At 36.0% G+C, this 25,805-nt stretch overlaps 1 protein-coding gene across 1 annotated transcript in view; it reads right to left on the reverse strand.

Moving 5' to 3' along the window:
* Positions 1–644: 644 nt before the first annotated feature.
* The window catches only part of stk11ip (serine/threonine kinase 11 interacting protein), a 29,894-nt gene continuing 4,733 nt past the window's right edge, over positions 645–25,805 (reverse strand). Inside the window, exons 11-26 of the mRNA XM_026262816.1 lie at positions 24,149–24,190; positions 22,687–22,857; positions 22,469–22,550; positions 21,938–22,384; positions 20,566–20,768; positions 20,366–20,476; positions 18,571–18,739; positions 16,481–16,635; positions 16,081–16,387; positions 15,453–15,553; positions 15,028–15,125; positions 12,034–12,212; positions 3,948–4,032; positions 3,641–3,726; positions 1,938–2,149; positions 645–1,802 (exon numbers count right to left, since the gene is read on the reverse strand). Coding sequence (XP_026118601.1) covers positions 1,674–1,802; positions 1,938–2,149; positions 3,641–3,726; positions 3,948–4,032; positions 12,034–12,212; positions 15,028–15,125; positions 15,453–15,553; positions 16,081–16,387; positions 16,481–16,635; positions 18,571–18,739; positions 20,366–20,476; positions 20,566–20,768; positions 21,938–22,384; positions 22,469–22,550; positions 22,687–22,857; positions 24,149–24,190 — 2,577 coding nt within the window. The 3' untranslated portion in view covers positions 645–1,673. The remainder of the gene's footprint in view (positions 1,803–1,937; positions 2,150–3,640; positions 3,727–3,947; positions 4,033–12,033; positions 12,213–15,027; positions 15,126–15,452; positions 15,554–16,080; positions 16,388–16,480; positions 16,636–18,570; positions 18,740–20,365; positions 20,477–20,565; positions 20,769–21,937; positions 22,385–22,468; positions 22,551–22,686; positions 22,858–24,148; positions 24,191–25,805) is intronic.

Raw genomic sequence — 25,805 nt, forward strand, 5'->3', positions numbered from 1 at the left:
ACACATTTCATTACACAAAGTAGTGTTCTGTTTAGCAACATCTTTAATAATGCGGAGATGTTTATATTGTTTTTGTCTTTTTTGCCATAACTTTACACAGCGTGTTGCCATGATTTATTTCATGCTTCACAGTCACCAAGCATAGGAATAGATCACAAAACTAATTGCTGCAACACTGCTATACAGAAAGAAAAAGTGAGAGAAAAAAAAAAATATATATTAGATCCACATAAACAAATCAACAATAATAGTATTGTTAAAAAAAATAAAATTATATATATATATATATATATATATATATATATATATATATATATATATATATATATATATATAATAAAAATAATAATAAATAGAGAGAAAGAAAGAAGGAAAGTTTCACCATAACAGACACAGAACGAGGGGGGCTCTGCTCCCTACCTCACTCCGGGCTTCGTGTCAGCTAAGGACGGCCCTGCGCTTGGAAACGGTAAAAGTGCTGAACAGAAATGAGTGACCAGCAGAAAATGAAGGCTTGTTTTCATGGTGAAATAATTCAAATTAAATATTAATAATAATAATAATGACCAACTCACTTATGTGCAACAATCATTCTCAGATATATCTCTCCCTCTGCCATGTATTGGACATAATAAAAAGCTATGTAATGTTTAAAGAGTTTATTGTGATTACAAAAATAAAAGTTACTATGATTTCCTTACTGGAGACCAGTACAAAGATGAATAAATACACATTAAATACATTTTACATTGAATGAGAATATGCTTTCAACTTTGTTAACAACATCTATTTATAAAACAAAGCCATTTCACTAATTTTCAAGCCATTTAAATTGTTTCAAGAAATGAAAGTGCAGAACATCTGAGTGACACAAACGACTTGGCACAAAACTGCAGGTGGTTGTACTAAATTTCCTCTTCACAGCTATTTGAGGTTTCTTTTGCCCGTGACCATTAAGTTTCAACGTGTAATCACTAGTTCCCTTTTTGTGCTCTCTATACAAGTGCTGGAACAGAATATTGTGGGGGGGGGAGGGGGGGGACAACTATAGTTACGCTCCACATATATGCTTGTTTTTTTTAATTAAACAAATAAACACAAAACACTTCAAGTCCAAGTTCATTATAGAGAATCATGTGTACCTATACAGTTCATAACTACCTTCAACAAAGTTTCAAATAGTGAGAGGTTATTTTAGCTCATTAACGTGTCTTAACTAACATTGCATTAACACCACCAACACTCAAGTAAACCTTTTATTCTCCTGTGATCTGCATAACCCAATTATGAACCTTTCTGAGAGCACACTGAAAGGCTTTTCCCCCTGAGATACAAACACATCTTCACTACCACATTCATACTACTCACACGAACCCATTTGCAAATAAACTGTGTGTGTATGCATAGTTACTGTATGTATTTTAAGGTGCGTTTGGTGTTTGTTGGTGACAAAGCCAAAAAGGCACTCTATGCAGCTTTGTTACTGTACAATTAGTATATAGAGGAGACATGAGCGCAACCAAGAAAAAATAATAATGGAATTTGGAACATATGGAGACAAAAGGACAAATAGTCCACATGTACACCAAGACAGTAATACAGATTAAAACCGGTTTAGGCAGGAATCTTCATAATGTAAGGTAGGTGCTTTTCTTTAACACTGTGGCTAGTGGTTACTGCTTGATAGTAGTGAGCTTGACCCCAAACATGGCTTCCCACTGATTTTTGATCCAGTTCACCAGGTCTTGCACCAGCTCTTCATCTTCAGCATGTAAAGACCATGTCTTTTCTTTCTTGGCCATCTGTCAAAAACAAACAGCAAAAAACTAAATTTATTCTACCCATATAGTAGCTGTATGTTACATTCAGACATTTGCTTTAGTGTTCTCTATGGTTTGGTTGAAAACATGAGAACATGTGAACATGTACCCACATACCTCATCATAAAGTTTTAGGTCCACCTGGCATGGATTTGATGAAAACAGATGAATAGAACTGACACAACTGATTGGCTGAGTTTCCTGAACGTTCACCTTCCCACTGCTCATTTGACTCTCAGGTTGGCTCTTACTCCATTGGTGGTCTTCATCAAGGAGAAAAAGCATTTCTTTGGTGGCTAGTACACTTACAGAGGCCAAAGAGCCATCCACTGTAAAAAAAAAAAGAAAGACGTTGTAAAATAATTATGTCCTTACAAAAAGCTTGAGTATTGAAGATTTGGCCCTGTAGCAGTTGAGGTGTAAAACGTGTAGCATAAAAAGTAACTCGCAGAGTAATACAGTTTTGTTATCCTGCCAGTTGAGCTTCAGCTCAGCCCAATAAGCATTTATCAGAGCGAATATGATCATCCGATTTAATTCAGGCTTTTGTAGTTGTAGCTACAAGCTGTCAGAACTAAAATACGGCAGCGAATGTGCACTAGTCAGACATCCTTCTCTTTTTTTCACAGATATAATGTATTCAAGCAAAGGCGAATTAATAAAAAACAATTCTGACAACTCAAATATTAATAATCTGAGCTTAAATTAGCTAAATAATTACTATAATCTTACTCTAAAGTTATTGCAAGGATAGAGTTCTGAACAGTGAATTTAATATACTTGCTTTTAACAACACGCATATATTGTTGCTGCAATTGCCAAGACACAGCGAGACACCATTCTTTTATGGAAAATACAGACATATCAGATGCATTTCACCAACAACAGTACAAGCACAAATGATAGCACATTTCCGCGCACTGACCACCCACAAAGATAAAATAAGAACATCTTGCAGGAAAGAGAACAAAATGTCTGTTTGTGATATCAGATGCACTTCTTGTTTATTCATCAAAATCTTCGGTGTATTTTTATGTTAATGAGCATTTTGGCAGGCGCACACAACTGAAAGCACAAACGACTTTATGAAACAGATTTGTTTTTGGGGGACATGAACGATGTTTCAGGATGTTCCTGTTTTTTTAAGATCATTGTAAGATTGGCTGGGTTTGGTCTCACCAGCTAAATGCTTATCACACCACAGGTCTAGCCTGCTGTGAGCCCTTTCAATGTAGTGGGATTGGGGGGATGTTCTGGAGGAGAGTCAGCCTGCCAGCAGGGTACTGGGACTCTTGAAAGCTGAAGCAGCCGCTCACAGTTGGAAGACTCTCTCAAGAAGAATCAAATAAATCTGTTTTCTGTGACTCTCCTTTCTTCCACCAAGACATGAAAGTTTGGTTCCAAAGATAATAGTAGGATACTAACAAAAGCAAGCACTCATACATACACCTTTGTGTCCTAGTGTTAACCTGGGCAGTACTATTTCCCACAGTTATCTGATGAAAGTGTGTATGAATCATTAAAAGAACTGTTTCTTTCATCTCTGAGTCACATCTGCGCTTAAACTGAGATGAATGGGACATTCACTGGGTGATAAATCAGACCATAAATACCCTGGAGGTGAACATCACACCCATGTTAATACTTATTTAGTCTAATAATGTCTAATTCTGTAATTTCTTAAATATAAATCAGTCTACCACTACATGTTCTCTTACTCTAACCATTTGCATCTCTTTCCCGTCACAGGCAAGTCATTACATGCTATAGTCACTGTATAATTTCTTGCTATCTTCATCCTGGAGAACATAGACACTAACCTTGGTGAAGGAATGCCAAAAGGTAACGGAAAGGAGGATGGCTGTCGTCTTCTTCACATGGCAGGGCATCCTCACAGACTAGATGCCTATAGAACAGACAGATTTAAAATATGTTAAGAAATTACTTATGGGATAATGTCTTTTTTTTAACTGTGCAAATGAGAGTATTCTTTATTTCTATTCTCACACATTTTATGCATTACATTTTGGGTAGGATAGGCAGGCAGAAAAATGAAAAGCCTGCAACAGAGATAAAGACAGACAGTGTTGGAGAGGAAAAAAATGCCTGCCTGTTTTCCCTGCTTACCAGAGGTGGTGCTGTGGGTTGAGCCGGGTGGTGGAGATTCCCTTCAGTTTGCTCTCAGACTTTGGGGCCATTTCCCTTGCAATTTCTGCATGAAAACATAGTGCTGAAGTGAGGAAGAATATCTACACAATTTCTTCACTAACTCTTAAATCTAAAAAGCTCTAAAATAGCTTTTCACATTATGTACAGTACACATAGTTCTGTCCACATAATTGCTTTTTGAACATCATTGACTGTACCATGCCTTTAACTAAATAAATTGGTATAATTAAACATTTAAACCCTTGAAGAAAAAGATTAAAAACAACAGAGAATGTTTCAGCAAACCAAATAAAGCTGCAAGCAGAAATTATAGACTAAGCATCAACATGTTAATAAAATTTGAAATTGTTTCCACGTTAATTTGCTGATTTAATGTGCAAATGCTTGATTACAAATTTTAATATTAGGTGTGATTAATTACATAAAAATAGTTCAGTGTCTTATGCTAGGTCTTATGACTTCTAATGTAGTCCCTATTTTATGTATTTTCCTTTGACTCTCCTTTTGTTTTTGCTAATTTTTTTTATTTCTAAATAGACTTAGAAACCAATACATTGCGTAAACTGATACATTTTACATTGCTGGGTGCTCTACAGTGGATTTCACAAAGTAACGGTGGAAGCACTCATGGAAATAGTGTTTGACAGTTGCTGGGATGGTTGACTACCTGATACTGTAACTGCATGATGCCCCAGGTAGTAGAGAGAGGGCAGGAATGTCAGCCAATAAGTTTATACCCTGGAATGTAAATTGCCCAGTAAACCAGATGGAAGTTTTTTTCCTCATCTTAAACTTCATAAAAGTCCTCCTTCAGGTAACACTTATTTAATTTAAACTAAAGAAACCAGTGACAGACAACTGTAGCTATTCTACATAAAATTAATTTTCAAATCGCTGCTGTGTCCAAAGGTTGTCTCATGGATTGCCACATGTACAGTATAGTGCAGCCTTCTTTGTCACTGGTGGGGGATTCACATGTAATAAATATAGGGAAATAGTTAGGTAGTTAATAGATACCGGTAGTTAATTTCAGGACTAGAGACACATCCAAACTTTAATTGAGTAAAGTAAGAATGTGAGGGGCTTAGATGCGGCTTTGGATGCAACTAGCTTAGCAAGTTCCACACATAATTCGGTTTCGTTGCAGAAATAACACGCCCACTGCTCAGGGAGGGTGTGTGTTCACTGCTGTCTGTGCACTTAAAAAAACTGTTGCTACAGTTTATGGCTATATTTTCAGTATTTCTAAAAGGTCTAGTTTAAAGTTTAATTTTTTTCAAGTAATGGTACATTTTTTTCAAGCTTTAATAACATGATCTATTGTAATGAGTGGTAATGATAAATCCCTACTGATGTTTGTGCTAGCTACTGTATACAAACCACCAGGGCATCATATAAATATCAAAAAAATGTCCTGATTTTCTAAGTTAGTGCTAGCTTTAGATAAAAGACTTAATAGTTTGACATTTTCATATCCACATGGATAAAAAAAAAGATAAACTGGGATCAGCATTTACAGTAGGTAAAATACTTATTTGATTCCCATCTGATTTTGTAAATTTTCTCACTTAAAAAAAAAGAAAAAGAAATGAAGGATCTGTAATTTTTATGGTAGGTTTATTTTAATGGATAGAGACAGAATATTAACCAAAAAATCCAGAGAAAACACATTATATATAAAAGGTTAGAAATTATATTACATTATATATAAGGAGTGAAATAAGTATTTGATCCCCCACCAACCAGCCAGAATTCTGGCTCCCACAGATTGGTTATGTGCCCATGTGGAACAGATTAGCCTTGCCACTTTAAGAAGTTACTCCTAATGTCAGCTTGTTAGGTGTATAATGGCCCTTTTCCACTGCGTGGTACAACTTGGCTCGGTACGGCTCAATGCGGTACAGCACTGCTAGACTCGGCTTGGTTTGTGTTTCCACTGCAGTTTAGTACCACTTTAGAGTGGGCTGGATTATTCACATGTCGTTATATTTGAACCGCTTCTACTGCCGTGACTCAAAAAACTTTTTCATTCTGCGTCACCCCGTTCCTCTGCTATCAATGAGAGGAATGTCTGTACTTCTTCAACAGGCAACAAACAATAATTTTTGGGTTATTAAAAGGGTGCACTCATTTAAAAAAATTGTGTTCACTCCTTTGCTGGCTGTGCTGTGAAATCTAGCGGTTCTGTAATGTTTCTGTCGCAAGTTCAGTGACGCAGGTAAGAAGATTCTCCCCGGCAAAGTCAGTGATGTCAAACTGGCTGTTATTAAGCCTCTCATTAAAAACACAACTTGATCATGGAGAATTAGTTAATTACAGACCAATCTCAAAGAAACGACAGTCTCCTCACAACTATGTTCTTTCTTAGAAAAAAATGGTATCTGTGAGGATTTCCAGTCAGGATTTAGACCGTATCAAAGCGTTGAGATAGAGATACAAATGACCTGCTCATATCACCTGATAACGGTTGTATCTATCTATCTATTAGTGCTACTGGATCTTAGTGCTGCATTTGACACTACTGATTACAAAATTATTTTGAATAGACAAGAAAATTGTGTTGGAATTAGTGGAATTGCATTGCCATGGTTCAAGTCATACTTATCTGACCGTAATAAATTCATAGCAGTGGATGAGGAGGTATCACTTTGTTCTCAAGTGCAATACGGAGAACCGCAAGGCTCAGTACTAGGACTGTTGCTTTTCACTGTTTACATGTTACCATTGGGAGATATCATCAGAAACATGGTGCTAGTTTTCACTATTATGCTGATGATACTCAGCTCTATATTTCTTCACAGCCCGATGAAACGTACCAAATCGCAAAACTAATGGAATGCATAGCTAGAGAAAACTGGTCCCCTGACTGTGCCTCATTTCTTCCAAGGTTTTTTTCTCCATTTGTCACTGATGGAGTTCTGGGTCCTGGCAATTGTTGCATTTGTCTTGCTTAGTTGGGGACACAATTTCTGGCAATATTGTTGACTTGATTGCACAGACACTATAAAGAATACTGAACTGAGCTGGATGATGACATCACTGAATCAGCAATGAACTGACTTTAACTGACAAATGAACTACTGTCCTCTTGTCTTAGCTCACATTTGTACTGTTTAACACTGTAAAACTGCTTTGACAAAAATGTATAAAGTGCTATATAAATAGAGGTGATTTAACTTGATAGTCTCTGGATTTTTTTCCCCACATGACTGTATTTCTGGAGAATTTCTGCTGAATCTTTTTGACAATAATAGGGCCAATAAGCTTGTCTCAGCACTGACCAACTTGAATCACATTGTTTGATATAATGGGTGGGAATCTGTGTAAATGGGATCAATCTTAAATCCAAATTGACATACTCAATTTTAAAATGCAGACTAAGCTGTAAGTGTTTCTGAGTCAAACTGGGTGTAGATACCTGGAGGTGTTTTAACCAGTAATGGTATTGGCACATTTTGATATGGACATCACTTAAAGTAAAGCCTTTGCCATTTATAAGAATCAAAGATTAAATGAACCAGATGTTAATTTATTAGATTCCGTGGTGGATTCAGTTCAGCAAATCATTCATCAGACTGATTAAACTGGTGATTTGTCTACTTGACCTATTTATGAAAATAACTGGTTCACATTAGTCCTTTTCCCTATAACAGACTACACTGGTTTTACTGTTTGTTGTTTTGAGATCAGCCTGCAAAGGGAGTCACAATATAAATAAACAAATATTTTTTGTGTGTTTTTTGTTGTTGTTTTTTTACATTATTTTTTGGTGTACCATCTTTTTAATAAATCATACTCAATACAGACTGCAATCTCACATTCACAACTCAAGGTAAAATGCTACATTTTGCTCAATATACAGCTGCAGGGGAACACCAATGCTGAAAAGAAATGCAGAGAGAAAAGAAAAAAAAAGCTTTCGGAAAAAAATAATGACAAAGTACAGTTAAACTGAAAACAAGCTGCAACAAAAGCATTTTGATTCAGTTCATCTCTTCTGCATCTCAGTTTTTCACTGAATAATGACAGAAGAGAAAATTTTGGGCTCTCAGATAAACCCTGTAAATCTTAATAAAACCGTTCTGGGTTTTGGCAATATGTGTCGAGATGCACAAGTGCTACTGTAGAGCTCCATCTGGCAATTAATTGATGTTAATACTGTACATGCTGCGGAGATCATCTCTACTGGGTGGAGTTCACATAGTGTCAACTACTGAGGCAGCGCAAATATGACAGAGAGAAAGGGAACATTATGTGTGTCTGTTTGATGGCTTGTCGTCAAAAATGAACATTTCAGTTTGTGAGAAAATGTACTCTGGGATTTTTTTTTTTTTCAGATTTTGCAATACACCTTGACAAGTGACTGAGCACACACGGGACAGTGATCTTCAGTCTTGTATTTTAAATTTTTCTCCAGTTTTTAAAGAAAGTCAACAATAATGAGTCATGAATAAAAGACAATGCAGCCTTGGTTACTCTAGTTTTAAATGGTAAATGGTAAATGGACTGCATTTATATAGAGCTTTCAACAGACCACATGGCCATCTAAAGCGCTTTACAATTTTGCCTCACATTCACCCATTCACACACTCATTCACACACCGACTGCGGTGCCAGCCAGTCCGGTTTGTAGACAACCTACATGAACCACTGAGCCACTGCCGCCCCGGACATTTTAAAAGACAAAATACTACAAAGACAAAGAACTGCATTCCAAAACATCTGATATATAGGTTAGTACCCCTCTTAAAAGAAACACTACTTGTTTTAGTTTTTTTTTAGTAAGGTTTTTGTTTTTTACAACAAGAGTGGCTTTAAGCTATGCAGACAATTTCAAAATGTAATTCAAAAGCAATGATGGATAACAACAAAAATATAACTTTACTCAAAAATATTACTTCAACTGTAACTTCAAACTGGTCAACTGTACTCATCTACTCATCTTAGAAATAAACTCATCCTCCATCAACATATTGGTCATGAACTAATTTGATGCTTTTGAAGAACAACCACAACACAAAGAAAATGATCTAAATCAAAGAAACCAATTTTTTGAGTGATATATGTCTGTCAGTATGTTTCAAAACAAACTGGAGGGACAATTTCTTAATGGGGAACAGAGGTACATCTGCAGGTGAATTGATAACCACAAAAAAGAAACGATTAAATGGGTTGCTGTGAGAAAAAAAAAAAAGTGTCAGTTTCATTGTTCAGGAGAGACAATATGCAGACCTGTTTTTGTAATGAGGTCAAGGTTTAGTTTCTCCCCTGCTGTATTGTGGTCTTTGTAAAACAATATTTTTTTTTAGACAGGATCCTCTGTTTTGCCACATAATGTAGTGAAAATGAATACCCATTACAAGAACACTGAGGTGGACAGGCAAATACACCCAAAGGTTGTGTTGTGTCTGGTTGCAACTGGTTCCTGCAATGTGCGTCAGAAATCTGCCAACTTCTAAGATCACAGTGGCTGTGCCAGAAGGTTACTGTTTCTACAAGTCTACTTTCTAAGCTAGGTGTACTGGTGGATTGTCGGTGATAGTTCATACCCTGTCTGCTCCTCTATAAAGATAACAGTGAATCTGTTAAATGGATTTCAAGAGTTGTTTTTAAACTTTGAATTAACAATATTCAATTAATGTGTACAGCATTTTGGATCCATAAGATTGGGTTTATGCAATAAACCGTGAATCCAAGTTACCTTATGATGTTTCCTGTACAGACTCTTGAAAACAAATTTTATATATATTTTTACTATTATTTTAATTTAATCCGAGAAGCAAATATATTGTTCACTTAAAAAAAAAAAAAAAACAGCTGGTACGGTTAAATGTTTCTGCCAGACTTGCTGGGTTGTTTTATTTAAGTCAACCATTGTTTAAAAATTATTATTAATAGGCTGGAAATTAATAATCAAATATACGGAATTACTTGAAGCAACAGCAATAATCAAAAGATGAACACTGATTAATAAGCAAGAAAACCCATGGACAAAAATATGACAAATTAAATATATTTGGGTGAATACAGCATAATTTACAATATTAAATACAATTAAACTAGTTTAACAAGTATTATAGAAATAAAACACTTAACAATTAAAAGAAGCTTTTTAAATTTAAGTGTATTCAATCGCTCTCTCCATTTCTTTTCACCAAATTAGTGCTAATTATTGTTGCCGGTGTGTCACCGAAATCTGAGCCAGTGATGGGCTGATGTTTGCCAAGGCAACTGTGAACCTCAGACCACCACCTTGCATTTCACTCATAGCTGAAAGATGCAATAACTGACTTCATAACCTGTCCATGAACAAACAGTACTGAGATTACCAAAGACTTAAACTTCAGGGGCCGGTTGCACCAGCTGGACATACACCCGGTCGTAAGACTAGGCTGGACGTAAAATGCACTTTAAGTCGTTTGTAGAATTTATACCCGTTGCACCATCTCTGCTTAGTGCTACGTCTGAGGCTAAATCTTACGCCTAGTCAGAGGTAGGTGTAAAAGTAAAAGTAATTTGCTCGGACATCATTAGTTTTCAGGATCATCTGTTAGTTTATTCTTACTACAGATGTGAATGTAATGCTTTTGGACTTGTCTTTTTGGGCAGGACAAGCGATATTAATCGAGAAGCTTTGATGTAGCCTACCACACTGTCTACAGTAATTGAATAAAAAATATATTTCTGTAAATCATGTATCCTAATAATTATGCAGTAAAATGTTATATATAAGAAATTGAACCATTTGACATCTTGCACAGTGTAAATAATTGGTAATATGTAATTTCTTTAATTCCATTCATTATTTGTAGCGTGCCTACCATCCAATAATTGCAATACTTTTTGTGCATTTTTATTTTAATCAGAAATAAAGGGTCAGCTTTAAAATTTTGATTTCAAATATTTTCACAAAATACAAACTATAAACGTGTTTTTAGCCACAGAAAGACGACAGTAAAACACAAAATGTCACGTAAAGTCACATTTAAGACATTCATTGTACATAAACTTGATAGTCAGCTGTAAAAAATAACTCTAGAGTGTATTACATTTATTATATTTTACTTAACCTTAATTCAATCTGTCATGGGAATGTGAGAGACTTCAGATTTAAAAACTTGGACTTGTTAAAATGTTTACTCAATGAAATCATGGCGCGGTGGCTTCACTTGTTATGATGTTTTGAGCAATTCAGTTCTATATAAGTAGCTGTAGTCATTGTGGCGTGAACGTTGTCTCAGATAGATCTATAACTGTGGGAGAATGTGTCGCGTGGACGCGCCTTGTCTGCGCCGGACGTAGTTGTGCCTGATCGTGGTGCAACAGGTGTAAAGATTTATAGTAAAGCTGGACATTGCAAAGCCCAGCACAGGACTTACACCCAGCTTTTTTACGTCTAGCTGGTGCAACCGGCCCCTGCAGTCTGTGTGCATTGAATTTATTTAATAATTTCACAATTTGAGTTGAATTACTGAAATGAACTTTTCCACGACATTCTAATTTATTGAGATGCACATGTATATCAAATAAAATCCGTTTATGTTATGCAAGGCAAAATGTTTCCATTAAGCGAAACGACCGCTGCTGACAGATTTAGCTGACTGACATCTCGTCTTTATGTTGCGTTGCATAAAATAATCTAATTTAAGCACAGTAAACACTATAAATTATATAAAATGCATACAAACCTTTTTTTTTTTAAGAAGTACACAAAATCTGAGGCGCTAAAAATCGCTCTCTCCTGTAGAGGACGTAAAAAGCTTGTGCACTGACTAACCCAGCAGCTGGGTTTTTTCGTGCCACTGTGGCCAACAGGCTGAACACAGCATTTGGGTAAAAACACCCCATCTTTTTTTAGAGTGCTGAAATTTACCCAGCACATGGGTAAAAATATTGAAAATAACCCCACATTTTTTAGTCTGTGTTCAACCAGCCATTGTTCACATACATTTTAATGCAATTTCTTAGCAAGTCTACTAAGTGCTATTTCTCATTTCCTTCTTAAAATTTTCTAAACCACATAGCACGCAAAAGGAAGTCTTGCCTGTAAGCTTGCTGAAGAACCTTTTGCAGCGGGCACTGTTTCGCACTAGTAGTGTGTACGCTGCTGCACCCTCATCAAACTCTAGGTGAATACTCTGAGAGCCCAGACCAACCTCCAGATAGCTGAGTTCACACAGCCGATGGCTTTCTCTTTTCCGCAGCCAGTCTGAGGGTTGCCCTCTGCAACAGAAATGCGAGACAGTGTGAGGAAATGTAAAACACATGAAAAGAAAGTTAAGAGAAATGTAAAGAGATATGCTTTTAAATCATTAGTAAAGTTAGCCATTTCAATTGTTTCTATTAAAAACATTAAATTCAGGATGCGTATAATCAATGAGATTTTGTGGAGATGGCTTAAAGATATAATCTCTTACGGTTAAACTTTAACCAGATTTGTTAAGCCAGTGACACACTGGACAAAAAGCTACATGTAACATCACATTGAGGGTGTGACAACGAACACACAGTATTGAACGTCAGGCATCATTCTGTATTTGCTTTTAAAACTTAATCTATTACCATGCAGGCAAAAGTTCACTTCAAGAATGTACAAGTTGGTAAGTATGAAATTGGCTGTATTAAAAAAAAAAAACTGAAAGATTACAAGGTCGATGTACTGTATTGTACTGTACTTTATGAATTGTTGACTTTACAGGCAGCAATATTACTGACTGTATAGAAACCATTGGATAATACAGAACAGAACTAGATGATGACATCACTGCTTTCAGGGCAGCTTTATAGCTGAATTGAAGTACTTTTACAATTTATGATCTTTACAGAGTTATTGAATGAAACTAATCAACACTAAACTGACGTAAGCTGAACATGACACTATTGTTTTGTTAGAGCTGCAGAATTGATCTCTGAACAGTTATTAAATCATTAAAAAAAAGGTGTATTGCATTATGTGCTTTTCAAATATAGGTGACCTGACATTTTCAAAACTTGAAAAAGAAAAGTCTATACACAATACAAATTCTACTATAGTGTGAAGTCTGTATGGTCGGTCCATAATAAAATTAAAGAAAAACTATGTGTGTGGTGTGGAAGGATTTTGAGCCTCATAAGTGGTAGTTGGGTGTAGGGCTGGTCCGAAATACAATTTTTTTTGAGCTTCTAAGCTTCAGTAGTAATCAACACTGAATATTAGAAGTTTTGGAGGCTGGGGGGTTGGCTTGAACATATTCTCTCTAACATCGTGTCTACACCGGACGCGAGCGGTGCAGAATACAATAAAACTTACATGTATTATGCTATCTACACAGCCTGCGATGCGCATGGCTGAAAAATCTGTGACAGTAAACTGCTGCTGCATTATATTTATGACATAACGACAGAAATTTCAAATTATTTTTAATGGTCGCATTGTCACGTCCAGTGTAGACAGACTTTAGCTGTTGCGGCACAGCGTGACATGACAACTGTTGCGACCAGTGTAGGGTAGGGTAGGGCCTCAGGAGGGTAGGGCTTATATGCTCCGAGAACGGACACTGCACTAGTGATACAAAACATACAGGTCTGTCAAGAGCAATACTTTTAATATAGACACATTATTATTAGGCTGGGCTACTACTGCCATTTTCGCAACTATTTTCATAGCAAATAAAGTGCACGTTTTTATCACGTGTAAAATTACTTATTAACATGGTGGATAAAAGGCAGATTTACACCAACAATATACCATAGGCTTACTACTTACAGAATTCAGGTGATATTTCAAATGTGTTTAACTTTTAGGACACTTTGTGTCCTCCGCCAGACATGTGCAACCTCTTTTAAAGTTTTATGTAGGTCAACAACTGTTCATCCAAAAATATACATTTGCTGAATATTTACTCATCCTCAGGCCAAGATGTAGATGAGTTTAATTCTTCATCAGAACAAAAGTAATTACATCACTTGCTAATGAATCCTCTGCAGTGAACAGGTGCTATCAAAATGCCAGACCTTAATTCATAATAACGCATCCTTCAGTCAAAAAATCCAAAAAGTCCAGCCTCTATTGTTCTCTCATATTAAAATCCATCAACAATTTTGTTTAGAACAGTTTTTGCTTGTAAATTATGCTTGATCTGTGCATATTTCTCTCTTAATGCAGCAGAAATGAATTCTTCACTAAAGAAAGCAATATTGTGGATAGAGGACTATTTTTGCTTGTGGACTTTTTTTAGCCAGAGGATTATGTAAGTCTTAGTAATAGTTTGAGGTAAAAAAAAAAATATTTTGATTAATTTATTACAAATACACAGATTCTCACTTTACAAGAAATTAATTGATGGACTGTAAACATGTTGATTACTTGTGGACTATTATGATGCTTGTGATACTGGATGGCACTACTGTCTTCTGTAGAGGTGCTTTACAGCTGAGTCATATCTTGCAACATCAACACTGGTACTTCAATCAACACTAAACTGACTCAAGCTGAATAATGACATTGCTGCTTTTTGTAAAACTGCTAATAAATACCTGACTGATTAAATTCACCCTGTTATTGATCTGAACTAAGCCAACACTGAACTGACTTGAGCTAAATAATTATACTATTGTCTTTTAGAGCTACTTTACAGCAGAATCTTAACCATCTAGATGAGTTTCCATAATTGATTCAGTGATATACCTTTCTATCTTTGTGAAGCTGCTTCGACACAAGCTGTATTGTGTAAAGCACCACAAAAATAAAGGTCCCATTCACCATTTACTGCAGAAGATTAATTCCTGAGCAAGTGACATATTTAACTATGGTGAGTCAACTGACATAAAGAAAATACAGCATTCTTATTAATGTGATATTGCTTACATTTAACATGAAAAATGTACAACAGGTATGGTGAATGGGTGGATTCTAGAGATACTGCACAAGAACATTTACCTTGCTGACACATTAAACCCACAATATTACAGAAAGTTTCAGTGTTTCTTTTTTCTGGACTACCCATTTCCAGCTGAAAGCTGCTCTTTCAAAGCCTGCATTTAACTTTAAGTTGCTTACTCAGACTGTGAGGTTATTTCTAAGATGTAGATGTACTGGTCCGACACAACCATAAGGGAATGGAACTCCGCTGTATCCCCAAACTTCACAATGGACATCTGAAATCAAGTGAAACAGGAAAAGGTTAATACAACTAATTCCAGCTTCTCAAACACGAAGTATAAAGTAAAATAATGAAACTACACTGATCTCAACGGTTAAATTAACAATAAAACATTAACTAATTTTCCAAACAGTGAAGAAATTATGTAAACCAACTTGATATGATATGGTTGAAGTGAACAGTGAAAATAGTAGCAATAAATATCATAAATGTACTTTAAAAAATAAAAGATCCATAATGGATTGTTGGTTTTGTCTAGGTAGATATCCTCTTTAAATATGTCTCTAATTTTATTGAGGGCATTTTATACAGGTTATCGTGCCTTTAAAAAGCAGCGAAGCTCCTCTTCTCCCCCAAACACTTCCACATCCAGGAACAGCTGAAGCCGATGGTCCACGGTCTCTGACAGCAGGTCAAACTGAGCTGAAATGAAACATTATGCTTATGTTTAAATCCCTCAATGGAATAAAAAAAATACATGTATAAGCTACTATGCCAAAAAACATACAAACAAACTGATGTTACAACAGTATACATGTACCCAAAATATCCATATCTTCAAAATTAGTTCACATGATTTATGGCCAGGAAGGCCTGCCAAACATTTCATTTTCTGGTACCAATTTAATATGTGGCATCTAAAAATACTGGTGAAAACAGAAAACTTCCTTTCTATAATCCTATACTTTTAGTCATGTTTACAAAGCACTCAGTCAAGTCAATGATTTTCAAGGCTACATTCGTTTGGTAAAAGTGTTTCAAGACTACATTATTTGCCTGGCAATCCTAAAGCAGGCCTGTGCCCAATAACCATAGTTTTTCTTGCCATTTCCAATCAGAGTCTGAATCCATTATTTTCAGACTAGTTTTTTCTTCTTTGAACAAATTCTCATTACTGTCACCCTTTCTAACCACTCTTCTGATCTTCATCCCGAGAGTGGACAACCTACCATTGTTGGAGCTTTCTGTGCACTTTGGTAATTGTTGGTCCTGATGTTTTTGATAGCCATTGTAGAAGGAATTGTCAGTCACCTTCTCCTTAAGCCCCTCTAAGCTACCCCGTCCATCAGTTGTGGTGTTGATAAGTTGAGAGGTTCTCTGGTCAACCCATGTCTCATTTTGATTAGTCAAACTATTAGACAGGAAGCTATGGGCTGTGTGGAAGTAAGCTGCGGTTTCCTCTGTGGAGGCCTCTGAATGCTGAGTCGAACGGAGGGGGCTGCCACGGGATAGCAAAGACTGTCCTGGGACCAATGCCTAGAGGAATTAAGCAAGTTAAGTGAGTGAAAAGAGAACATTAACATTATACTGTCATGGAAATATCAAGTCAAAAAGAGCATAAACCCAGACCTCATTGTGCTTGAGTTGATCTGTGTTGTCCCTGTCATCAAAGGTGAAGTATCTGGCATCATTCTGTTCAAATGGTGTACTGGTGGAAGGAGCTGATTGGGCAGCCAACTCAACTACATGATCACTATTGCACTCTGAGCAGATGACAGTACAACCTGGAAAAAATAAATATAAAAAGGTCTATAAAGACAAATGCTTCTTTCTTGAGACATTCAAGACCATCTTTTACAGTTCAAGTGTTAAAATGGCAGCAAAAAAGAAAAGCAAAAACATCCACTACGCCTTTCAAGGTAACACTCACTACAGGACAGAGTGTTCAACATACTCTTTCCTTCAGATTTATTTTAAGGAGGTTAATGCTCTTAAAATAAACACCCTCATTGATCTCTGCCCCATGCAGAACCAACTATGTGTTTGGCCCAGATGATCTGCAGGACTCCAAGCAAACAGACTGAAAGCAGCTGAACAAATGTCCCAGAACCTCTGGTTTGCGTGTCAAAGCACGTTTTAAAACTATGCAGCATGCACTGCAGAGGAGGAGGATGAATTGTATATCAACCCATTCATTTAAGAGAAATAGGCCTGCAAGATGTTACAGTGGGTTACTCTGAAAATAGGTCACATGATAAAATTATAGGCTGCCTGATGGAGTTCCAAGACAAAATGCTCTCACACCCAGTGTTTGGCAATTATTCCATATTCATGAAATTCTTTGGTGGTACATTTTTATCCATGTCCTCTCATGCTCCAACACGACAATCGCCCACTCATGGTAAGCCTGATTCATCTTTTCTGATTAACTCTATCTTGTGCTGAAAGCTGGGATATAAAAAACATTGCAGACATGATAATAACCAGTATTAATCAACTTTGTGTAGTCCCAGCTTTTCATAGCTTTCAGTCAAGTGACCTGCAACCAGAGTCATGCTAGAGCAGATGATTGTAATTGCCATGTGTTGAGATTTACATGTATTTGTACTAAGCTTGCTGCGATAGACTGTGCTGATGGTGTTAAGCCACAACACTGGTTACGTTACCTGTCCACCACGGCTCCAACTCCCACCGTAGTTTAGATTTTTTTATAGTGATAAAAATCATTTAGTTCAGTAAAAGAACAGAAACTACAATTAAAAACTGAACGTGGCTGCCCAATGAAGCGTGCCAAACGACAGTCACATCACAGATCAGATTTCATTTATCCAGTGAGTAGTCGAGCTGACTGACAAGAAGAGTGAGATGAGACAGGACAAGACGATAGCGGATGATTTAGTTTCGAAACAAAATGCAAGAGTGCCTGTTTGGCAATATCTTGGATTTTGAAAAGCCTGTTGACTTTTGTTTTTTGAAACATCTGTTTCTTATTAAATTGGTTCCACATTGTTTGTCTGATTTTTTACTTTAGACTTTAAACTTTGTGCCATTTATTTATTTTATTTGACATCAATATTTAAGCCGTGCCTCCAAGCTTTCTAATTTTTTTTTCCAAATAAATGTCCAATGTTTCTTATTTATTTGGTTATATATTATACGTTACCAGTTTTGTATACCTATTTTAACTATGTAAGTTATTTTTTTATTTTATATTAGGCATATCCTGCCCTAAAGCATGGCGTATTTTTCTTTGTTTTGTTAATGAAAGTTCTATGTTTTATATATAGGCTAAAGTGAGTTTGATGTATTTTGTTGTTGCATTCAAGCAATTGACATTGAACTGCCGCTAATTCACTTTTAAGCTATTCAAAAGCAAAGGAAAGCGAGGAAAAGAGGGAAAATTTAAACTTACTAAAAACAAACAATTGCTTAATGCCGTATTGCTGCTATTAGAAAGTGAAAGTAAAATGTGCATGCTGCTATTTAAAAGCGAAGTAAAGTGAGGAAAAGAGGGAACGCCCCTGCCCCCACAGTGATACGATATTACCCATTTTGTCACACATCGATTAACCAGTGGGAAAATTTCCTCACCATCACAGCCCTAATTTGTACCACTCCCTGGAATGTTCAGGCATGAATCTTTGTCCGCCTATGCTTCCAGGCCCTTGCTCATGACAGAAAAATAATGATATTTTTGATTGTTAGGGCCATATGCTTACGGTCATTCCTTAGCTCATCCATGTGACTCAGGCTGCTGTCGGATTCAGTGGCTGGCTGGCAGAACTCAGTCTGACACTTTAGGCACTGTAGCCAAACTGTCTCTGGTCTCTCCTCATCCACCTGCAGCTTGTTTTCCTCCACGACTCTTGAGAGAACCTCCAATAATACCTGATGAGTCAAAATTCTGATCTTAAGTAATATTACATTGCTTAAAAGTGTAAGTGCATCATTTTCAAACACTGCAAAGACTCGGGTTCCATACAGTAGGTTCTGTGAAACAACCAATCATTTGGTTGTAATTATTGGTGCACCGATATATTGCAACACAATGCACATTTGCATAAATGCAATTAGCATTTGGAAAAACTAACATTAAATCAAAAATAGTCTTGACATGCTGGAAATCAGTACATACAATCATATCACATGCGGCATAGACAGGTTAAAAACATGCAGTGGAAAACAATAAATTCAGATATATATTGTCTGTCTTAGTCTGTGTCTTTTTTTTTTTTTTTTACCACTAATCAATAACTAACCAAACATGGTGCAGTTTTTTAAGATTAAAATTGTGTATAACACATAATTTTGTATACAACCATACATCTCTATAAACATACAGTACTGTGCAAAAGTATTTTTGCAGTAATTGTAATAATCCAGTGATAACAGCCAGACCTGATAACACACGTACATCACAGAGACGTCTATTTGACATCTACATTTACTTCTAAAACATAGGTCTATACATTTATTGGACATTTCCTCTAAGATGTCAGATGTATATTAGATGTTTTTAAGATGTTTATCATTTAATGTATGTAAAACTAGCATTTTAGAGACATCTGTCAGATGTAGGAAGGTTTCTTCATGTGTTTTGGAGACGTTGCCTTGGTCCTTCTGAATTTCTTCATGTAAATAATACCAGATGGACTCGGTGATGGTGAGACCAGATCTCCATGTGGAGCACTGCCTGTTGTCAGGCATGCAAAAATCTCACTAGATTATCACAATTAATGGTAAAATGAATGTTTGTAAATGTAAACTGATACTTCCTCCTAACACACTACAGCAAAAGATAGAAATAACTGGTTTAAAAACTTTTTGGGTGAAAATACAAAAGGCCTAAGACTTTTGCACAGTACTGTATCTCTGTAGATAAAATGTAAGAAAAAAATCTGGAAAAAACATTGGAGGAGTGAGAAAGCGTATTTGAGTAAGACAGAGATTGTGCATATAAGCGCACAAACTGCCTCTTTTGCCCCAAACTGTCGTAGGATGACGATTAAATTCACATCAAATGCATAATGATAATTCTGGCACAAAATAGAATCTAGAATTTTTTTCTAATGTCATTATACTACAAATGTCGCACTTGATGGTGAATCCTTCTTTGTCTCTAGCATTCTTGATATCAGGGGCATTTCCACTAATAAAAATACAAATTATGTCTTGACTGATATCTCAAAAAATGACATAAATAGCTGATATTAAATTCTTGATATCCAATATTTAATTTCTATTGGCAAAAACTATTACTGATATCTGTCACAGAATTTTCTGAATGATTCAGTAATACACCTTTGCAAGCAAATTTTTACTTCGTCTATACATATCATCTATACATTTTTTAATAGTTAAAAAATGCTAATTCTTGATATCAAAATTTTTATTTATACTAAAGATTTGTGGATCGGTGCACTCCTATGTGTAATATTGGTTGTCATTTTAGAATTATATCCCAAGCAATGGTTTATCATATCTGATTGTCTAATGATGATTGAGCCTTCTGACCTGTAATGCTTCTTGTGGCTTGTCATCCAACATTATGTAACAACGTTTACGTCTTTCACGACTAATGTACCGGAAGTGGAGCTCCAGGGCTGGATGAGTCATCTCCACCTTCTATAAAATGTAAAAACAGAGTGTGAAATCGAGGCATAGATGCTCATTTACATTATAGATCCTTACGAACATCAAATATGCAATCTGACCTCCACTGTGCAGGTAGCTTCAGTGGCGATGACATCCTGCAGACTATCTAGTTCCACTCTTGTTTTAACACACCCCTGGTGCATGTCTACCTCCAGCATGTGACCCTGTCGCACTCGTAGGAAAAGCGGTTCAGAGGCCCTTTTCTGATCTCTCTCCACATCCTCTAAGAGCAGCCCCACCAGCATTGGTCTGCACAGGTCCACTGTCAAGAAAAGTGCAAAAGTGAAATAGAGTTCTAGACACAAAATAGACAGGTTGTGAGACAATGAAAATAATAGATTTTATATAAATGAAGAGATAGAGATATCAAGAACCAATCTCAAAGAACCAGATATCACTAAACTGTAGTGCTGTGTGTGAACGCGCTCACAACAGACCCGGGAGAGAAGACAATGCTGAATAAAGTCCTAGTTTTTGCTATTTTTGGACCAAAATGTATTTTCGATGCTTCAAAAAATTCTAACTGACCCTCTGATGTCACATGGACTACTTTGAAGATGTTTTTATTACCTTTCTGGACATGGACAGTATACCGTACACACATTTTCAATGGAGGGACAGAAAGCTCTCAGACTAAATATAAAAGATCTTGAACTGTGTTCCGAAGATGAGGTCTTCCGGGTTTGGAATGACATGAGGGTGAGTCATTATTGACATAATTTTAATATTTGGGTGAACTAACCCTTTAAGAGGACGACATGCCTGAATACACTAATGTTCAAAGGTTTTGGATAAGTAGTTTTTTTTTTTTTTTTTCTTAAAAGCTCTTATTCAGCAAGGATACTATAAACATGTTTTTACAAATATTTTTTCAAATAAACAATGATACATTTTTTAAAGAATCATGAAAAAAAAAGGTTTCCACAAAAAAAATATCTCCTTTGATAATAAACATAATACTTAAGTTAAGAACAAAATCAGCATATAAGAATGATTTCTGAAGGATCATGTGATACTCAAAACCGGAGTAATGGCAGCTGAAATTCAGCTTTGCCAAATGAATAAATTGTTTTTTTTTTTTATATATTAAAATAGAAAACTTATTTCAAATTTAAATAATATTTTTACAATATTACTGTTTTACTATATTTTTGACCAAATAAATGCAGCCTTGGTAATAGACTTCTTTCAAAAAAGTTGCATATCATAATAATCCAAAAAAAACTTTAAACAGCAGTGTACATAAAAATCAATCAATCAATCAATAAATCAAATGTATCCAGTGATATAATGTAAATAGAAAACCCACACTGAAAATAGCCATATTCATTAGAGAAAACGGATAATGTGGATGATGGTACTATCACACTTAAAATATCAGTACATAAGGTATAGTTATCAGTATCAACGTATCTCTAGGATAGAACAAACCTCCCCTGTCATCATCGTCTTCCTCTGGTGGTGGTTTTGGGTCCGAGTAAGCCTCAGTTGTAGCCTGAGTGTTTCCTAGACTTGTTTCAAGAGTAGATTCAGTGTTCAGGGGGCTATGGCCTGTGCACTGCAAGGTGGACTCTGTCTCAGGCTGCAGGTCTGTGCTCTCCATCTCTTCTTTGTCCTCTTCCTCTTTCAGTTCAGAGGACAGAAGTGGAGGGGGGAGCAATTGCAGACTGGTTGGAGGTGTGTTAGTTTTAAGTAGGAGAGATGCAGGTGTACAGTGGCCGTTGGTGTTCACTTTAAAGGTTAAACTGTCTACTACTGGGAAAGATGGGTTCACTGGAGTATCATCAAGGTGATGCTGGTAGCGTAACCAGTCCTCTCCTAACTGCTCTCGAAAACTGTCCATTCTCTCAATATCCTCCTTATGGGGGAGGACAATATCTGAAGAGAATCAAACATTTCACATGAGAAGCGTAACACATATGCTTAAAACACACAAGCTGACTTAACTCATATTTTCATCACCTTGTAAAGCAGACTGCACTCTGACCTCATGGTCTGTGTCACTGGGCTCTGAAATACTGGCTCTCCTCACCTTTACCTTGTTCTGCAAATGGCAAAAATTGGCACACAATCAGACCTTAATAAAATTTTATGGTGGCTTTGCATCATCAACAATCATGTTCATTTAGTTTAACTGGGAACCACAAAAACTTTTGGCCAGATTTTAGACATGTACTTACTCTGTTTCTCCTCTTCCGAACTTTGGTCACTCCTGATATGCTTACAGTCAGACTGTCAGTCATGTCCCCACCTCCACTGGACACTTCCTGCCCTCCTTGGTCAGGTTCTATAGAAACTTGTTGAGAAATGCGGGACATCTGACGAGTCAGCTTTCCAGATTTAGGTAAGATCTGTGAAAAATTAAATAAATGAAAATAAAAAAATGTCACAAGAGTTCACAAAATGTTTTTTTTTTTTTTTACCAATAAATACAGACCATAAATTAAATCTTAGAAACATCTTATATATAAAATAATAATAATAATAATAATAATAATAATAATAATAATGATAATGATAATATTATATCGATCTATCTATATGAACAGACAAATTTTTTTTCTTAACCTATGTGACAGGGTTAAAGGGTGAGATTGGCTGATAGCAAATACTTCTGTGTGAAAATGGAAGTTCATTCATATCTTCCCACCATGAGACAAATAAAGTTACCTCTTGGGTGTTACTTGTAATAAACAAATCTTGTAATTATGCTAACAGACATGTGTCCAACACGGCTAAATATTTTAGGATTTATTTTTATAGGTTTTTTTTATTTTTTATTTACATTATTTACAATATTAGTTTTCTCATTTATTTGATACAGTTTATTACAATGAATATCTTGTGAGATATAAAAATAAGTGACAACATCATTGTATTAACAAATCATTATTAACAAATCATCATACTGTATGAACACTGGGTGTCACTGTAAGTATACAACGTAAGAGTCCAAAAACAAATGTAAATGTAAATATAAATGTAAACGTATGAATATATGAGGAAAACAGTCGCACAGCGGATTTAAGACTTCTCACACAAAGCATCCACATTTGATTTTTTTGAGCAATGTGTCATGAGAGTGCGGATGCCACTCTATCTATCTATCTATCTATCTATCTATCTATCTATCTATCTATCTATCTATCTATCTATCTATCTATCTATCTGTCTATCTATCTATCTGTCTGTCTATCTGTCTGTCTGTCTGTCTATCTATCTATCTATCTATCTATCTATCTATCTATCTGTCTGTCTATCTATCTGTCTATCTATCTGTCTGTCTGTCTATCTATCTGTCTGTCTGTCTGTCTGTCTGTCTGTCTGTCTTTTAAATTAAATTCTCACATATTAGACATTTCTGTTTCATTGTTAAACGTGATTTATTTAATATTTTTTTAATCTTTACATCAGTCATACGGTCAAACATTTACTAAACACTAAATGTCATTTAGTGATTGTTGGGCCATGCCTGCTGCCAATTGATGTTTAAAAACTCCATTGGGTCAGAGGAAGTAAAGCACTTTTTTGCCCACTATTCTATTGTAGATTAAAAGCAGATTTGCCTCCCACAATACAGCATGAGAAACAAGGAGGGTGGAACGACCTGAGAAGGCACATGAAGTAACATTTGATACCCACCAGCAAATCAGACTGCGACAGAGGGGTGCCATCCAACTGGAGCTGAAATGCAAGAAGACATTAAAACATCAGTTTACAACTCTAAAACATCTGCAGAACAGCGAGAAAGATCTACAAGCAAACATCTCACTATTACTTTGAAAGAGTTAGTTCACCAGATAATGAAAATTCGTCCAACTTCTACTCACCTCGAAGCATCTTAAGTGTATGGGACTTTCTTCTTTCAGAATAATCTAACTAATATTAATAATAATAATAATAATAATAATAATAATATGCAATAATCTAATTCTTTCAGAATACTAACACTAGCTTGCTCTATTCTTTTTCTATTCTATCTGTTTTTTTTATTTATTATACTATTTAAAAGACCTTGCTACGTGTACAATGTTTAAGCTAAATGAGACTTGTTATAGCACTTATATATCATTGCTCTTTTGTTGTTTTTGATTGCTTCCACTGTCCTCATTTGTAAGTCGCTTTGGATAAAAGCGTCTGGTAAATGACTACCGTATTTTCCGGACTATAAGTGACACTTTTTTTTTCATAGTTTGGCTGGTCCTGCGACTTATAGTCAGATGCGACTTATTTATCAAAATTAATTTGACATGAACCGTGAGAAATTAACTAACAGAAAACATTACCGTTTACAGCTGCGAGAGGGCGCTCTATGCTGCCAGAAATGCTGCTCAGTGTTCCTGTAGTCTACACTGAGCAGCATAGAGCGCCCTCTTGCGGCTGTAGATGGTAATGTTTTCTCTTGGTTCTTGGTTCTAAATAAATGCGACTTATAGTTCAGTGCGACTTATATATGTTTTTTTCCTCATCATAATGTATTTTTGGACTGATGCGACTTATACTCAGGTGCGACTTATAGTCCGAAAAATACGGTAAATGTAAATATTGTCCTTGCTCCTCCAAGCCTTTCAATGGGGGTAAGCGAGTGTTTGTAGTCAACAGTTCTGAAGACGTGAAATAAAGTGCGCACATCTATAATAAAACGTCCCTCACACGGCTCCGGGCCGTGAATAAAGACCAACTGTAGCAAATCCATGCATTTTTGTAAGATAAATATCCAGATTTCAATAAACACTGATAATAAACACTTTTTTGCTAACATCTGCTGACTGTGGGACGCAGAATATGTGCAGGCGGAACTGTAGAAGCAAAGGAACAAACATTTTGGCTCTTGGAGATGTAGAAGCAAAGGAAACAAAGTTTCCTTACTTTAGCAAGGCTTATTTGGAAATCATCCAATGTTTTTCTTTACAAATCCTTGTTTTGTGCTTCTAATTCGTGACCAGCGTTTTGTTTGTTCTCTCCTCACGCTCATCAACAAGCACGCAGCGCTGAAGAACAACGACATCCACCTGTATGTCTTCCGGTTCCCCACAGAAAAAAAGTGTTTATTACGTTTGAAATCTGGAAATTTATCTTACAAAAACAAAAACACAAGGATTTGCTACAGGGGGACTTTATTTACCCCTCCGGAGCTGTGTGAGGAACGTTTTATTACAGTTGAGCGCACTTTATTTCATGTCTTCTGAACTGTTGACAACAAACACCTGCTTACCCCATTGAAAGGTTTGGAAGAGCAAGGACAATATTTCATATAACTCTGACTGGATTATTCTGAAAGAAGAAAGCCACATACAAC

Source organism: Carassius auratus, chromosome 6 (assembly GCF_003368295.1).
Source record: "Carassius auratus strain Wakin chromosome 6, ASM336829v1, whole genome shotgun sequence".
Lineage (NCBI taxonomy): Eukaryota > Metazoa > Chordata > Actinopteri > Cypriniformes > Cyprinidae > Carassius > Carassius auratus.